Source organism: Sturnus vulgaris, chromosome 9 (assembly GCF_052056855.1).
Source record: "Sturnus vulgaris isolate bStuVul1 chromosome 9, bStuVul1.hap1, whole genome shotgun sequence".
NCBI lineage: Eukaryota > Metazoa > Chordata > Aves > Passeriformes > Sturnidae > Sturnus > Sturnus vulgaris.
In genome coordinates, this window is record NC_142251.1 from 935,905 (window position 1) to 953,460 (window position 17,556).

At 48.4% G+C, this 17,556-nt stretch overlaps 1 protein-coding gene across 6 annotated transcripts in view; it reads left to right on the top strand.

Moving 5' to 3' along the window:
- The window catches only part of LRRC7 (leucine rich repeat containing 7), a 100,224-nt gene extending 82,818 nt beyond the window's left edge, over nucleotides 1-17,406 (top strand). For 2 of the 6 annotated variants that reach the window (XM_088169578.1, XM_088169575.1), the window contains 6 exons: nucleotides 1,528-1,677; nucleotides 5,396-5,515; nucleotides 8,193-8,417; nucleotides 9,477-9,569; nucleotides 10,833-10,907; nucleotides 12,492-17,406. In XM_088169578.1, the coding sequence (XP_088025704.1) occupies nucleotides 1,528-1,677; nucleotides 5,396-5,515; nucleotides 8,193-8,417; nucleotides 9,477-9,569; nucleotides 10,833-10,907; nucleotides 12,492-12,599 (771 nt within the window). In that variant the 3' untranslated portion in view covers nucleotides 12,600-17,406. The remainder of the gene's footprint in view (nucleotides 1-1,527; nucleotides 1,678-5,395; nucleotides 5,516-8,192; nucleotides 8,418-9,476; nucleotides 9,570-10,832; nucleotides 10,908-12,491) is intronic. The other 4 variants (XR_015805293.1, XR_015805292.1, XM_088169577.1 and 1 more) reach the window with 4 other exon arrangements.
- Nucleotides 17,407-17,556: the final 150 nt, after the last annotated feature.

Genomic DNA, 17,556 nt, shown 5'->3' on the forward strand with positions numbered 1-17,556 from the left:
GTGTCACAGAGGGACTGGCCCCGCCGAGGGCCCTGGGGCTGCTCGGCTGGAGCGAGGGATCCCAGAAAATCCAGAGGCTCCTCACTGATGATGCCCCTTGGGACGGTCACCGGGGTGGTGGCCCCGGGTCCTGGGTAAATCCAGAGGCTTCCCACTGGTGACATTCCTTGGGGCAGTCACTGGGGTGGTGATTGTGAAACCTGGGTAAACCCAGAGGCTCTGCCCTGGCACTGGGGTGGTGGCTCCTGCAGCTCTGCCCTAAATTAGGAAGGACCCTGAGGTTCTCCCCTGCTCACGGAAGCGCTGCTGGAGCCTCCAGGTCAGTAACGACCAAGAGCTTGGAGAGGTGCTGGTCTTGACAGTAAAAGGGAATAAAGGAAAAAGAGAACAAGTAATAAAATGTATTTTAGCTCTGGTGTCACTGTTAGCGCAGGGGGTTTGAAAGTGTCTATAACTGAGAAATATCCCTGGGTATCCACTGCCACTGCTGTAATGGGAATGTGGTCATTACTCCTTTTAGCTGTAGGAAGTTATGCTGATCTGCCTTCTATCCAAAGGGTACTTTAGTGCATGATTCAGTCATTACCTATTTAATGACCTAATCCATGAATCCGATTTACTCCGTGATCTGAAGTGGTTGTGACAAATTCCTGTGGTGAAATGCCTAAGAAGTCATTGCCAAACGTGTCCATATACTGCTTTATGCTGGAGCCTCCCGACTTTGGTGTCAATATTCTCCTTACCATCCAGCCGCTCGGATGTGATGACATTAAATTATCCTTAAGGGTCAAACGGGGAAACTTTAAAAAGGGGGCTCCGAGGCTGAAGCATTTTCCTCCCTCAGCTCTTCTCCTGGTGCTGTGTAAACCCACTGGAAACTGCCTCCTCCCCAGGGAAGCCAGTGCCACCTTCCTGGTGGCAGCAAACCCTTGCCAGACGTCGTTGCTTTAAGGAATATCTTTACACTTGGTTTACAACGTGCACTGAAGGGTGCTTTAACCCCGGGCAGCTGACGCTGGTGGCTGTCCCTAATCCCTGCGAGGTGTTTCCTGCTGGCTGCAGAGCTCCAAGGAGCTGGGCTGGGCTGTCTGCTGGAGGAGGCTGCGCTGGTGGCAGCAGCCCCTGTCCCTCGGGTGGGCACCGGACCCGTGTCCCGCGTGGGCAGCCGGGTTTTCAGGGAGCAGGGCTTGCCCAGGGGCTGCTCCTCCATGCCAGGCACTCCTCCGGCAGCACAGCCCGCCCCAAACCCGCCAAAATTTTGGCAAAGGCGAGACTGGTACCACGTGAACTCCAGATGCCACGTCCCCCCATGTGCTGTCAGCGTGGAAGTCCTCTCTGGTGCCCATTTTCTGTACGAGGAGCAATGTACTCGCTTTGTGTGACCAGTGCATGCCTGGAGGAGCTATTGATACTCGGTTACTGTTTGTTGGCTTAAACTAAAACTCTGTGAACTTAACCATGTATGTGTGAGACTTAATTCTGAGCATGTGTGTTCATATGTGTCCCGTGGTTGTTTCCTCTACTCAGAGCGCTGCTTACAAACACCACACAGTTAGCCTTGGCATGCTGCACTCTGGAGGGGTTTCAGCCATGCATGCCGGCCGAAGCATGACTTTAAACTTGCAGCCTAAATCTAAATTTGAAAACCAAATGCTTCAAGAGCTACCTCTACCGAAAGTAAGTATGGGCTAGCCAGCATTGCCGGCATTCCCGGTTAATTTAACGATCCTTGCTTCCTCCTGGTTTAGCTTCTGCCTTTTATCCTCGCGCTTGTGCCGTGCCCAGTCCACAAGGCAAGGCTGGCAGGGACGCGGCTCTGCCCCGTGCTGGCCTTGCTTTCTGGATCCCGGAGCTCCCTGGCTGTCATTGCTGCTTCCCTGCTCTCCTCACACACGCCAGGGCTGCCATCTGCTCAGTGGGGATCGTGGTTTGCTCTTGGGACTGTTTGATCCTAGGAAAAAAAAATGGGTATGGAAATGTTAAACAGGCTCCAGGAGACAGGGATTTTAGTATTTGAGCATTAATTGGGTGTGCTGTAATTCCTGATGGGTTTTGAGCATGTCACCACACCCAAACCCATTTTAAACTTTGAGAAAAACCTAAAAAAAAAAAGAGAATATTCTCCTCATTTATTTACTGTTTATCTTATATTTATTAGCAATATATTCTTGAACTACCACAGACATACACAACTATGTATTCCCATTTTAAACTTTGAGAAACACCTAAAAAAAAAAGAGAATATTCCCCTCATTTCTTTACTGTTTATCTTATATTTATTATCAATATATTGTTGAACCAGCACAGACATACACAACTATGTATTCCCATTTTAAACTTAGAGAAACACCTAAAAAAAAAAAAGAGAATATTCCCCTCATTTATTTAGTATTTGTCTTATATTTATTATCAATATATTGTTGGCTAGCACAGACATACAAATGTATTCCCAGTGAATATTTGAAGGGAGAGGCACCCAGGGCAAGGCAGAGAGGGCCATTCCTGCAGGATTCTCAGTGCCAGGGAGGGATGCTGAGACCTTTCCCTGCATCCCCAGGGATGGGCAGGGCTCAGCCTCTCCCTGCCCTGGCACAGGAGCTGAGAGGACAAATCAGCTCTGTGAGTAATTCCAGGGATCATCCGTGCTGGGCATTGCCAGGCTGGCCCCTGGCACGGCTGGAGCAGCCTGGCCACAAATTCCCCAAAGGAAAGTTCCAAAGGTTCTGAAGCTCCAAGGATTTGAGGAGAGCAGGATGATTTAAGAGCAGGAGCTGGCTCCTCCTGCCCACCCCACACGTGCAGCAGCCGGAATTCCAGGAATCCAGGGGCAGGATGGCAGCACCCAGGGAGCAGTGCCAGCCCTTCCCCACCGTCCCTCCACCCTCTGTCACCTCCATGCCATGTCCCCGTCCCCCCCCCCGCCCAGGCTCTGTCCTGCTCTCGGTCTGTGCTGCTCTGTTGTGGGGTGGGGGGCTCCCAGGGGATCCCCCCTGGATGTGTGTGCTGGGCAGGGACACCCCAGTGTTGTCTTTGCTTCCCAAGAATTCGTTTTTTTGTCTGCTCGGGTACTTGTCACCAGTCCCTGGAAAAATCCATTGGGCATCAACCCCGAAGGATGGTGCTGGTGGTTCCCTCGTTAGGAATGAGGAGTTTTATGGCACTTCCAGGATTTTAGGCTGATGGGGAATATGGATATTAACGGTGGATGTCTGAGGAAATTCAGGAATCTGCTCTGTGATATATTTTGGGGTGTGTTCTGATGTGGGTTATTCTGCTTTTCTATTTCACCAGCATTCCATTGCTCCATATCCATAGAAACTGTGATGCTGAACTGCACTGGGGGGGGGGGGGGGGTTGTTCTCTTGCTGTACTGTTTGGGGAAATTATCGTTGGGAAAGATTGCTGCAGGGGGAAATGACTGCTGGAAAAATACTGTGTATATTTAGTGTTGTTTAATTTTATTGCTTCACACCCTTCCACAGAATTTGCATTTCCTAAAGAATCCAGGCCACAGCAGTTCATTCCTTGCCTCTCCTCTTCCCTCCTTCCCGTGGCCTGGATTCAAGAGAGTAATGAGTGAGCTCTGGCTGTCAGGAAATCGACTTGAACAATGAATTATTTTGAAAATGCTCATTTCATCCATCTACTCCCTGTAGAAAAACGTGGGAATTGCTGCTTTTCCTCTTTTCCCCAGATCTCATGGAAGTGCAGCTGGGTTGCAGCCTGTCCAATAATTCCTTCTGCTGCAGCAAATGCAACCCCAGCATTCCCCTGTTTCTGGAGGAAGCTGGGAGCACTCTCTGCGTTTTCCCTTTTCCCTCTGGAGTGCAAAATTCCCTCTGCAGATCCCCCAGCGCTCTCCAGAGGGATCCTTTCCACTTCTGGCTCCCAGTGAAAAGTTTTTAAAAGTTTGTGGTTTGGTGCAAGCCAAATTTCCAGAAAGGGAATTCCCACTTTTCCTTGGGAAGAACAGAGAGAGGGGAGCAGAGATTCCCTTTGGAATGAGCTGGGGAAGGCACCCAGAGGGTTCCATAAATCGATCCTTTAGGATGGGAGCAGATTCCCAGGACAGCTCTGGAGAGATCAGCTCATTTTTCCATTTTAGAGGGGATAAAGAAATCTCTGCAAAGAGATCCTGGGCTTTAACCAGGAGAAATGTTTTTCTAGTGGTTTTTAATAGAAGGAAAATCACAAATTCCGTGATTTTCCTGGAAGATTTTTTGAATGATGAAAGAATTATAATGGAAGTTTCCTTTCATTTTAAATGATCAGGGTTGGACTTTTTTTACTTCACCTCAGAGATGTGATTTAAATCATAATTTCCTTCTATTTACTTTTCAATTTCTGTTAAAAAATAGTTTTTAATGGAAAAATTCCCAGCTTTCACATTTCAAAGCAAATTTCATTAATTCTTCATCCATCTAGAGAAGTGTATTCAGATTTTTTTTTTTTAGAGGAAGCTGGAGAAGAAATTCCTGGAATGGCAGAGGGGAAGAATAGATCTTTTTTGTTCCTTTGCAGATTCCCATTAATCAATAATCCACTGTGCCAGGTGCTGTCAGTGGCAGGACAATGCTGGAATTTTGGGAAATCTGACACCCCAAAAGGGGTTTGGAAAACTCCCAGTGATGATCAAGAAATGGAGAGACAGATGATGGAAACTGGGGATGAGGCAGGAAGAGTCCTGAAAACAGGAGGGGGAGAGTGACAGGGGAAAAAAAAACAAGGAACAGGAGCAAAAAAGGGAATTGTGAACATCGAGGGAACTTTCCCTGTGTGTTGTGACAATTCACCTTGAGGCAAACATTGAATTCCAGGTTAATATTGTACAAAAAATGTCCCTGGCACGAGCCAGGAGGTTCTGGGGGAGCCAGCACAACCTCGGCACTGCCAGCAGGGAATGTTTGCTGCAGAAAACACAAACAGCTCCCTCTTCTTGGTGGAAATCCTTCCTAAAAAAGTTCCTGCTGCTGGAATGAGCAATGAGAAATCCCCAACCCCACAATTAACGCCAGGCTGCTTAAATATCACAATTTTCCCAAAATCCGTTTCTCTGAACCTAACGAGTCCCTCTCAGCGAATTTTCTCTCCTCTCTCACCATTCATTATTCTCATGATTTCTACCCCCGAACCCTCCGGAGCTCTCCTGCTTGCAGGGAGCCCCACGGTGCAGGTGGAGCAGGCAGGGCGCGGTGGCGGCAGCGCTGCATTGCAGCCGTGCGTTGCAGCCGTGCATTGCAGCCGTGCATTGCAGCCGTGCATTGCAGCCGTGCGTTGCAGCCGTGCGTTGCAGCCGTGCGTTGCAGCGGGTGCATCGCGGTCGCTGCGTTGTTGTGACGTGAGCTTGCAAAGGTTTGTGCTGGTGACTTAAAGGCTGCCCTGCCTTTGTGAACAGACCCCGTCGCAGCAGAGCAGCCTCCTGGACAACGGGCAGGACGAGGTGGCCGTGGGCAGCCCCTGGACCCCGTACCCGCTGGGCCGGCGGGACGTGCCCCCCGACACCGTCACCAAGAAGGTAAGGGGGTGCCAGGCTGTGCTGGTTTGGAGGAAAGGCAGGAGCTTCTCTTGGAATGGAGAATGTCAAGCCCCTCCTTCTAAATTATGGTAATTTTGAAATGAAGGGGGTCTCAGGGAATGGGAATAGGAATAACAGGTCTTTACTAAAAATAAAAATACTGTAATACAAAACAACAAAAATAGGAACAGAGTCAGAATCCAACTCTGTCCCTTTGTCACTCAGGGTTGGTGCAGTCCCATCCCATGGTGGCTGCATCCTCCTGCAGTGACAGATGTGGTTCTGCTGGAGCAGGGCTCCTGCACAAGGTGCAGTTTTCCTCCAAAGCTGCAGGGATGATGTGCAAGGCTCTGGTTTTCCTCTGGGATCCAGTGGGAAAAGGCTGCTCTGCTGTTCCAAATCTCCCCTTTGATCTGGGTAGGAAATGCTCGGCTCCTGCCCTGGCTGGAGCATCTCCCCATGGGATGATGGAATTTGATCAGCCCTGCCCTGGGACTGCACGGCCATGAACAGGAGAGATCTCCTGGAGGGAGGATGGGCTGTGGGCAAGATAAAGAACACTGCAACAGCTGGGTGAACAGCTGGAACATGAACAGCAGAGATCCCCACAGAGATCAGGATCACTGCCACAGCTGGGTGAACAGCTGGAACAGGAACAGCAGAGATCCCCACAGAGATCAGGATCACTGCCACAGCTGGGTGAACAGCTGGAACAGGAACAGCAGAGATCCCCACAGAGATCAGGATCACTGCCACAGCTGGGTGAACAGCTGGGGACAGAATCCAGACTGTGCTGGGCACATCCTGTGCTGGGACCTAAGACCCAGCCCCAGCCCAGCCCTGGGTGCAGCAGCACAGCTTTGGGCAGCACCTATGGGTGTCATATTTTATCTTCTTTTTGCCAGGGTCGGGATTAAATGAGAGAGATGGAATTTCTTGTTGGGACTCAGATGTTTATTAGTTCTTATCTATATTCCAAATCGGGAGTTCTGCAGCACTTCAAGCTAAAAAACTAAAAATAGTGCCATAGCTCTCTCTCTACAAGGCCTTTTAAGGATAAACTGTCCAATTAAGGAATGACACCTAAATTATTTTTACTTTTACCCCAATAACCAACCACCCGTGGCCCACAATGCAGATTTTTCTATTTAATTACAAAATACCACCCAAACCCATGAGGAAGAAGGTGAAGAAGGCGAAGAAGTTCAAACCTCCACCCTAAAACATCCATCTTGCTTTATATATATATTACTATATATACATATTAGAATATAGAATAAATATCTAATATTATATTCTAATATTATATTCTATAGAATATATTTAGAATACATTATTATATTCTAAAACCTTAAACTCTATATTTTTCACCCTGTGATTTGACACACTTCTGTTCAAACTTCACACCCATGATCCCAGTTCCATCACTCAATTTTGGAAGTTTCTCCACGGCCTCAGGTCAGATGCAGATTTCTCCTGGGGGTCAGTGCCTGTCAGCACAGAAAGTCTCCAATTCCCAGTGACCAGGGCTCCAACAGCTGGGGGTGTTTCAAGGCTGAAAACAAGAATTGCTGTGAGTCCAGGGTGGTGTTTTCATGGTGCCCCTCTGTGTGCTCTGCTTCTGCTGTGGGCAGTGGGCACAGAGGGCTGGGCAGGGCTGCTCCTCTCCTGGAGAGTCTCATCCTAAGGTTTCATCCCAGTGATGTTCAGGCCATAAAAATCACGAGTGTTGGGATGGCTGGAGTGATCCTGCACTGGTCCTGGAGAGTCTCATCCTTTGTTTTCATCCCAATGATGTTCAATCCATAAAGAACATGAGTGTTGAGATGGTTGGGGTGCTCCTGTCCTGATCCTGGAGAGTCTCATCCCAAGGTTTCATCCCAGGGATGTTCAGGCCATAAAAATCACGAGTGCTGGGATGGCTCCAGCCCAGCCCTGCACAGGCACAGCCCTTTCATTGATGAACTCTCTGGAAAAATGTCTCATTTCTGGTGGTTCTGTGCTGGTGGATATTGAATTCCAGTCCTTGGAGATTCCTGGCTGCCCCTCCCAGCCCCAGCTCTGGAGCTGCTGGGCTGGGCTGCTCTGACCATGGAGCTGGAGAATGGAGAATCCTCACCAAGTGTTGGAGCAGGAGCTGCAGGGATGAGCCAGGAAAATCTCAGGGCTCGTGGTCAGATCCATCCCCAATTCCCAGCAGTGAGTGACACCGGGGGGGAGTCACGGGTGCACGCTGGTACCTGCTGTGTGCAATGGTCCCAAGGAGCTCCCTGCTGCTCCGAGCTTTTCTCCAAGGCAGAAGGAGCAGGGAAATGCAGCCTGAGGTCCCAGAGTGCAGGAGAACTGCGGGAGGATGGCAAACAAAAGCCACTGCTCCCAAAGATGTGTCCAAGCAGAGGAGGGGGAGGAGGAGAAGGGGAAGGTGTGGGATGGAGCTGGCCCTGACAGCCGAGCTGTTGATCCTCTGATCTGAAAAAAAAAAAACAAAAAAAAACAAAAAAAAAAAAAAAAAAAAAAAAAAAAAAAAAAAAAAAAAAAAAACAAAAAAAAAACCGGGATGAGAAGCGTCAGGATCCTGTTTTTCGCAGCTCCGGAGGCTGTGGCGGGGCAGGGCCGCTCTGCAGGCGGCCCTGGGGGCTGCAGGGGCTACTGGCGCTGACGGGATGCTCGCCCACAGGCAGGTAGCCACATCCAGACGCTGATGGGATCGCAGAGCCTGCAGCACCGCAGCCGGGAGCAGCAGCAGCAGTACGAGGGCAGCATGAACAAAGTCACCATCCAGCAGTACCAGCCCCCCCTGCCCATCCAGATCCCGGCGTCCCAGAGCTCCCGGGCCCCCCAGCCCCAGCGGTGCCTCATCCAGACCAAGGGCCAGCGCAGCACCGACGCCTACCAGGAGCAGGTGAGGCACGGGGACAGCTCCGGGACAGCCGAGCTCCAGGAGTGTCCGAATGCCACCAGGACTGGGGAGCTGGGCAGGACTGGGGAGCCGGGCTGGGAGAGCTCTGGTTGGACTGGGAGCTCTGGTCAGACTGGGAGAGCTTTGGTTGGACTGGGAGGGCTCCGGTTGGACTGGGAGGGCTCCGGTTGGACTGGGAGAGCTCTGGTTGGACTGGGAGAGCTCTGGTTGGACTGGGAGGGCTCCGGTTGGACTGGGAGAGCTTTGGTTGGACTGGGAGAGCTTTGGTTGGACTGGGAGAGCTTTGGTTGGACTGGGAGAGCTCTGGTTGGACTGGGAGAGTTCTGGTTGGACTGGGAGAGTTCTGGTTGGACTGGGAGCTCTGGTCAGACTGGGAGAGTTCTGGTTGGACTGGGGGAGCACGAGGTGCATCCCTAACCCCTGTTCCTGTGGTGGAGCCCCAGGAGCAGATCCTGTCCCATGTCCCTGCTCACACCAGCTCAGGGCACGGCCAGGAATCTCTCAGAGCTCATTTTTATTTCACATCCAATTCCCCAACGCTCTTTGGAGCCTCCCTGACTGAAGGAGGGGGCTCAGCACAGATTCCTGTGGCAGGAGGGGTGGCAGCTCCGTGCAGGCTGGCACATCCCAGCACTGCTCCAGAGATCCCAGAGGATTTTATCCCTTGGCTTTGTCCCAGGGCTGCTGGGAAAATAAAACTGCACCAAATGAAGCCTCACTGATGGGTTTATCCCAATGTTTAAGTGAAAAGCTTGGCCAGGGTGAACTTCTCTTCCACAAATCTAAAGAGTTTCTTCCTCCTTGGGAAGAGAACATTCAAATCCATGCAGAAATCTGTGAAGCACAGGGAATGTTGTGGTTTCACTGCAGCGTGGGGAAATCCTGCCAGTTCTCCCAGCTCACAGCAATATCCCAGTGGCTTTTCCCACTCCCTGGAGTGTGGGGGCTCAGCCCATCCCGGGAAATGGGATGTGAGGGAAGGAGGGGAGGTGCTGGGGCAGGGCTCAGTGCTGACATCCATCCCTCTTTTTCCCTGCCCAGTTTTGTGTGAGGATAGAGAAGAATCCCGGCCTGGGGTTTAGTATCAGTGGTGGAATCAGTGGACAAGGAAATCCATTCAAACCTTCTGACAAGGTAAGTTTGAAATTCCTCTCTCCCTGCTCCTTATTTGAGAGGTCACAGCAGAGAACACGAGGGGATGTTTGTGCCTCTCTGTTGGTGGAATTGAAAGATTTTTCCCCCCCCCCCCCCATATTTGGCTTTGGGGTTTTTTTCTTTTTCTTTTTTTTTTTTTTTTTTTTTGTTTGTTTTAGCAGTGTTGTTTGCTTTTTCCCCCCAGTTAAAGAAGATGAGGGAATCAAGCATCAATCCCAATCAGGCCCATATTCCCTGGATAAGATAATTTTTGGGGGCTGTTTTCTGGAGAATTCTCTCTCTCACTTTATAAGTCGCCTCAGACCTCAATTAAACTTTCACTAAATTAATCAGAGGGAACTCTAAAGTACAAGATCACCCCTGGAGCCTGAAATTCCAGGGTTTGTAGCTGCTGTGCCAAATAAAACCAGGCTGGAAACTCCTGGATCCTTCCAGACCCTGTGGCAGCAGCTTTCTCCTGTGCTGGGAGTCAAAACTGACACCTGGTGGTGCTCAGGGCTCATTTTGGGAATTGCACATTTGAGATCAATCCATCTGAAATCGAGGGAAGCCTCAAAAACTCCAGCGTGGGGTGAGCCCCAACTCCCAGGGCTGTAGGATTGGACTCCTGCAGCCATGGATTCGTGTTGGGTGCCCTGGATTCGTGTTGGGTGCCCTGGATTCGTGTTGGGTGCTATGGATTCGTGTTGGGTGCTCTGGATTCGTGTTGGGTGCCCTGGATTCGTGTTGGGTGCTCTGGAACTGACTGGAGTTTTCTGGAAAAGGAGGCCTTGAACACATTCCTGGAGTTGAGGTGCTGGGATAATTCTGGATTCGTGTTGCAGGGACAGCGAGAACTTCCACAAATACGGAGAACATCAATCAATTTGGAAATTCATTAATTAATTAAAGCTGTGTCTCTTAGAGGAAGCAAAGATTGCTGTCCAGATTATGATACACGTTTTTCTAATAATTAACACTTGCTCCATTTTAATTACCCTGCTGATAACCTGTCACTCTTACCCCGTTCACCCTTCGCAGAGTGGGATTTTAGTTTCAAAATTCCCCACAATCATTACCAGAGAGCTGCTCCAACCCCAAACTGCAAACAGAACAAAAGAGTTTGGTGTCAACCCAAACCTGCAGGGTACCCAGAACCCTCAGTTAGGGAGGTTTTTTTGTTGTTTTTTTTGGTTTTTTTTATTTTTTTGGGATGTAGTTCTTGGAGCAAGCATCCTAACCTGTGTTACTTCTGACTTATAGGGTATCTTTGTTACTAGGGTTCAGCCTGACGGCCCCGCCTCCAGCCTGCTCCAGCCCGGAGACAAAATCCTCCAGGTAGGATTTTGGGATTTCCTTGGGATTCCTGAGGTCAAAAAAAAAAAAAAAACCACCCCAAAAAATTCCTGGGGGTGGCGTTTGGGCAGCAGCACTGAGCTGCCAGCTCTGCTTTTAGGGGATTCGTTCCCACCCCAAAGCATTTCTTGCCACGGGTTCCTGGTTTGGATTTTTTGGATGAATTGATGTTGAGCCACTCACACATTAAAAAAAAAAAATAAAATAAATAAAAGTTTAGGTTTGAGTATAAGCGAAGAAGGAAATAAATAAGTAAAATAAGTTTTAAGTGCTTTTGGTAAATGAAAGTCTCAAATACCAAAACAATAGTACAAAGGTAAAAATCATTTTCCTAAATATTTGTGTTTCTGTAAAGAAACTCCAAAAATGTGGTTTTGAACATCATGAAGCTAGAGTAAAAATATTGCTTACATTTTTTTAAATAAAATAAAATAAAATAAACCATATATGTAGTTTATACATAGCCTGGTGTGCTAAAAAAACTAAAATTCTAATAAGTTGAAAAATAATAATCCAACTTTGGGTTTTAACTTGTTGAAAAATTTCTATATAAAAACATACATTAACAAAAACTAGTGCATTTTACCATTGCTTTTTACCATTGGTTTTTGCTTTGTTTCTACTTCTATTTAGCACTTTATACCAAAACTTAACATCAACTTTAGCACCTGTAACTTTTACTTTAAAAACGAATGCACTTCTAACAGTAAACGACTTCATAGCAGCTATTAGCTGCTTAGCTCATTATAAAAAAAATTAAAATAATAAATTAAAAAAAAAGTTAAGTGCCTAAGAGCACCCAGAAATGTGACAACTCCTGACAGGAGGGGACAGCCAGGGGGATTTGGGATTTGGGAACAGGGACAGGAAGAGAGGGAACGGCCCCAGGGTGGCCAGGGGAGGGTCTGGTGGGGGAATTTTTCCCTCCAAGGGTGTCCCAACCCTGGGGATTTTTGGGGTACCAAATTTTTCCTGCTGAGGTCTCACAGTTCCAGTCATTCCCAGAGATGCTGAGCAGCCCTGGCTGTTCCCCCTTGATCTCCTTCATTCCAGATTTTCCAGCCAGATCCTCCTCTCTGGAATTTGTCCAGCCTCATTTTCCCTTACCCTGCCTGTGCCTTTGGTGACAGGATCCATCTCCCAGCCCAGCCCTGAGCCCCTGTCCCTCCCCTCTGCACCTCCCAAATCCTTGGGGTCCCTCCCAGCCCTCAGAGCAGAATTCCAGGATTCCATTAAGGCCTCGTTTTGGCGCAGCTCTCGGAGCATTTGGAATTTTCCCTGCCTGGGATTTGAATTCCTCTTTTTATTTCCACGAAATAAATTTTATTGTATCAAAGCTTTAAGCAGGTCCTGGTCAGACCCCGGAGTCCCAGCACGATTCCAGTGGGAATTAAAGAATTCCCTGGAGCCCCCAGCCCTGCCCTGCAGCCACCCCACAGAGGACAAGAGAAATCTGTGCTTTGTGCCCATGAGAAATCCTTGCTTTTAATTCCCAAATATCCAATTTTTTTCCCCCAAAAAAACCGAGCCACTAAAGCCTCTTCCCTTGTGTTTTCCCTGCTGCAGGCCAATGGACACAGCTTTGTACACCTGGAACACGAGAAGGCTGTGCTCCTACTGAAGAGTTTCCAGAACACAGTAGACTTAGTTATCCAACGTGAGCTTACTGTCTAAATATTTTTTTATAAATAGTAAATATGTCTAGCCAGATCTAATGTTCAAACAGATTTATACATAGGAAAACCAATTTTTCTTTTTTTTTTTTTTTTTTTTTTTTTTTCTTTCTTTTTTTTTTTTTTTTTTTTTTGCCAATTGCTGGACCAATGGCAAACAGTAGTGCCAAATGTATAATACTCTATGTTAGTACCAATCATCGGGAGAAAAATATAAGAATTAACTCTATAAATATATTGTTCATGTGGCTCCGTATTAGTTTTACTTGTCAGCCCTCTGGCTGTGCATTGGTGCGTTTTTTTAACCAAGTTCCTTCTTAAAAGTCAATTTCATATGATTTCAAAACACAGAAGCACATACAAATCCGTTAGGAATTCTGCTGTCCATCAGAAACACTGCCTCAAAGTTGTATATGCCTTTATAAAGATGAAATATATTAACCTGTACTTCCCATGAAATATTTCTATCATGTCGCATACGAAAAGTATAGAGAAGAAAAATATTTTCATAAACACCTCAAAGAAAGTATATATTAAATTAAATTTAATAATGTTCGTTTATTTTCAATGCAAAAGATATTCTATGCCTTATGAAAATACCTGTACATATGCCGTGTGTATAGCTGGCTCCATAAGGGATCAGGAATAATTCACTACACAGGGTGAGAGACTTCTCCAATGGGAACTCTGGGACCTCGGGACAAGGAACCCACGTGGGAATGGGAGAGCTCCCTCTGGAGTGGGAGAATTCCCATCTGGAATGGGAGAATTCCCTTCTGGAATAGATGAATCCCCTCTGGAATGGGTGAATTCCCATCTGGAATGGGTGAATTCCTGTCTGGAATGGGAGAATTCTCATCTGGAATGGGAGAATTCCCATCTGGAATGGGTGAATTCCCTCTGGAGTGGGAGAATTCCTTCTGGAATGGGTGAATCCTTTCTGGAATAGATGAATCCCCTCTGGAATGGATGAATTCCCTCTGGAATGGGTGAACACCCTCTGGAGTGAGAGAATTCCCTCTGTAATGGGTGAACTCCCTCTGGAATAGGATAACTCCCTCTGGAATGGGTGAATCCCTCTGGAATGGGTGAATCCCCTCTGGAATGGATGAATTCCCTCTGGAATGGGATAACTCCTTCTGGAATGGGATAACTCCCTCTGGAATGGGTAAATCCACTCTGGAATGGGTAAATCCACTCTGGAATAGGAGAATCCCCTCTGGAGTGGGTGAACTCCCTTTGCTTTGGCTCTTCCCTCGATTCCATGTGCACACACTGCAGGAGAACACCGAGGACAGGCAGGTTTGGCTCACGGATGGAGGAAGGTTGTGATGGTGGCAGTAAAAACTCCTTTTGTTGCTGCTAATTTTACTCTTTAATTTCTCATTTCAGATTCCCCATTGACATTGTTGTGTATTTCCCACCCCCTGCTCCAGGCCCTGCTCGGGATATTCCCATGGGTGAGGTTTTTCTGGGATCCTCGACTGGGATCCTGGAAAAAGGGATGGGTGCAGGTGTCAGAGGTGACACATCCCAGGGACCCTGAGCCAGCCTGGGAGGAGAATTCCCAGCACAGGGACAACCCCTCATGTCCAAATCCTGGAGAATCCCAAAGCCCAAACTGTGCCCAAGCTGCTCCTTTGGGGGAGCTCCAGCCTGGTTCTCCCTGACAGCAAAATGGGAAAACACGGGGAACTCTCCCTGCAGGTGTTCCCAGGGGATCCCAGTGCCCTGGAGCAATGGCCAGGGGCTGAGGGAACAGCTCAAGGGTCACCTGCACCATTCCCACCCAAAATCCCCCAGCCAAGGGTGCAGCCACAGGCTGGGGATGTTCCACTGCTCTGAAATTCCCAAATCTTCTCTCTCTGGGGAGCTGCACACCCAGAGGAGCCTCCAGGACCCTCTACCCAAAATAATTTCCCATTTTCCCAGTGCCAGCTCACAGTTCCTGCCCAGGTGATGGCAAACCAGGAAAGTTCTCAGCCAGTTGTTCCCGTTGAACATCCTCAAATCCGGTTTCACGTTTTCCAAAGGTATTTTTTAACACATCCACGTCTGCATCTGTGTCTGGTGGCAGTGCCAGCCCTGGCAGGGGACAGGGGACAGGCAGGACAAGGCTGAGAGCAGAGCCAAGGAAATCCAGGGAAAATCTGAGTAGGAAATGTGCAGGAGGTTGGTTTGCTGTTGGTAGGGAGCACTTGGAGTGTAAAGGTGGCACAAAGGTTAAAATCCTTTCCAGGGCCTGAAAGGGCTCAAGGAGAGCTGGAGAGGGACTGGGGACAAGGCAGGGAGGGACAGCACACAGGGAATGGATTCCCAGAGAGAAGGGATGGATGGGATTTGGGCAGGAATTCCTGGCTGGGCTGGAATTCCCAGATTTGCTGTGGCTGCCCCTGGATCCCTGGCAGTGCCCAAGGCCAGGTTGGACATTGGGACACCCTGGGACAATGGGAGGTGTCCCTGCCATGGCAGGGGTGGCACTGGGGGGGCTCTGGGGTCCCTTCTGGGATGCTGTGACCCCTCTCTGCTGGATTTGAGCAATCAGAATTATCTGAGCAATCAGAAATGCTTCTGTACAGAAATCAATAATCAGAAATAATCCTGTGCAGAAATCAGCAACCAGAAATGCTCCTGTGCTAAATCAGCAATCAGAAATGTTCCTGTACAGAAATCAGCAATTAGAAATATTCCTATACTAAATCAGCAATCAGAAATAATCCTGTGCTAAATCAATAATCAGAAATAATCCTGTGCTAAATCAATAATCAGAAATGCTCCTGTGTGCACGGAGCTCTGGTGGGGAGGGAATTCAAGGGCAGGGAATGTAAAAGCAGGGAAAAGAGCCCCAGCCATGGGATCAGCTGAGAGCAGGGCTCGGGGTCCATGGGGGGATGGGGGTTTTTATTCCCAGGAATTCCCATGGATGAGGGGTGGGATGGGATGGGGGGGGCTCTGTGACCCCCCTGTCCCACAGCAGCAGGGTCGGGGACAGGTCCCAGCATGGCATTTAGGAATTAGGATTTAGGAGTAAACAACCACGAGTTCCCACCTCGGTACTGCAGGAATTTCTTGCCCTGGAGGTGGCAGAGCCCTGAACCTGCCCAGAGCAGCTCTGGGTTCCCCCCTCTGGAGAGACCCCAACCCCTCCCCGGCCACATTCCCTGCTCCAGCCTGGGCTGGGGGATGTCCCGAGGTCCCTCTGCGATTCTGGGAACTGGGGGGATGTCAGCGATGGGATTCCCACAGGGAACTGGGGACGTTTGTGCAGCCGGAGCTCCCTGCCCATGTCCCACCCCTCCCCATCCCTTGGGCTGTTCTGGCAGCAGGGCAGCCCCATCCCGTGCCCATAAAATTTTTGGGCAGCAGGGCAGCCCCATCCCGTTCCCATAAAATTTTTGGGCAGCAGGGCAGCCCCATCTTGTTCCTATAAAATTTTTGGGTAGCAGGGCAGCCCCATCCCGTGCCCATAAAACATTTTTGGGCAGCAGGGCAGCCCCATCCTGTTCCCACAATTTTTTGGGCAGCAGGGCAGCCCCATCCCGTTCCCATAAAATTTTTAGGTAGCAGGGCAGCCCCATCCTGTGCCCATAAAATTTTTAGGTAGCAGGGCAGCCCCATCCTGTTCCCACAATTTTTTGGGTAGCAGGGCAGCCCCATCCTGTTCCCATACAATTTTTCGGGCAGCAGGGCAGCCCCATCCTGTTCCCATACAATTTTTCGGGCAGCAGTTTGGACAGGACACGGATCCAGGGATCCATGAGGAGCTGGCCTGGCCCTGGAGCCACGGGCAGGCCCAGCTGTGGTGGCACCAGGAGCACAGGGCACCACCACCACCACCCAATCCCAAAAAAGCACCATTTACAAATCATGGAATTTCAAACCAAAAAAAAAAAAAAAAAAAAAAAATCCAAAAAAATTAAAAAAAAAAAAAAATCAAAAAAAAAATCCAAAAAAAAAGAAAAAATAAAAGGCTTTTTGCCAATCGGATTTAGTGGAAGTGACTGAATGGCACGGGTCAGGATTGCCGGGGTTCTGGGCACTCCTGTGGCACAGGAGGTGGCACTGGGACCTCTCTGTGTCCCCTCCCTCCCCTCCCTCCCCCTCCCCGGGCAGGGCACTCGCTCATCACTTCGGTTTTCTACCTGTGAGTACTGTATCCAGTTCAGAACCAACAGCTTCCTTTAGTAAAGATTTTACCATTTTATAAAAGACATGTTTAATTATGATGGAGATGGCTGTATTGTAATTAATATTTTGAGATAATTGTGATTTTGAGCTTAAATTATATACAGAAATGGTCATTTTTGTATGTGTTCAAAGATTGCTATATTCCAGATGACTGTACTTTTCAGTTGAATTCCAGTTATCCATGTAAATAAAGCTGAATGAGGAAATATTTACTACTTTATTAACATAGATTGTGAATGTACTTCATGGTTTTTGCAGTATAAAGACTTACTGAACTTGAAAGCTGCTTCATTTTATGTGCAAAAAGGTTACTTCAAAAAAAAAAAAATTCTATTTTAAATCTATTGATTGAGTGCAATCAGCTCCTGTCCCTTGGCACATGCAGGTTTGTCCCCTCCCCGTGCCCTGGAGGGCCTGGCCCTTGAATTTTTGGGGTTTTTGGGGTTGCAGAGGGAGCCCAGGGACTGAACCGATGCTGTGCAGTGCAGCAGAGCCATTTTCGGCTTTGCTGTACCCACCTTTTTCAGTATTTCCAAAAAAAAAAAGAAAAAAAAATTGTTTTGAATAACATTAAAAAGTCTCTTTATTGTATAAATAATAAAAACGTCACCTTATTGTAAGGCTTTTTTTGTTTGCTTGTTTTTCCTGGTAGAAAGGTTTCAGAGGGTGGGGAAGGGGCTGGAAAATTGGACAACTCCCAACTGGGAATGCACTGGTCCAGCTGCAGCCACTGGGAGACATCAAATATGGAAAAGGAGAGATGGAAATGG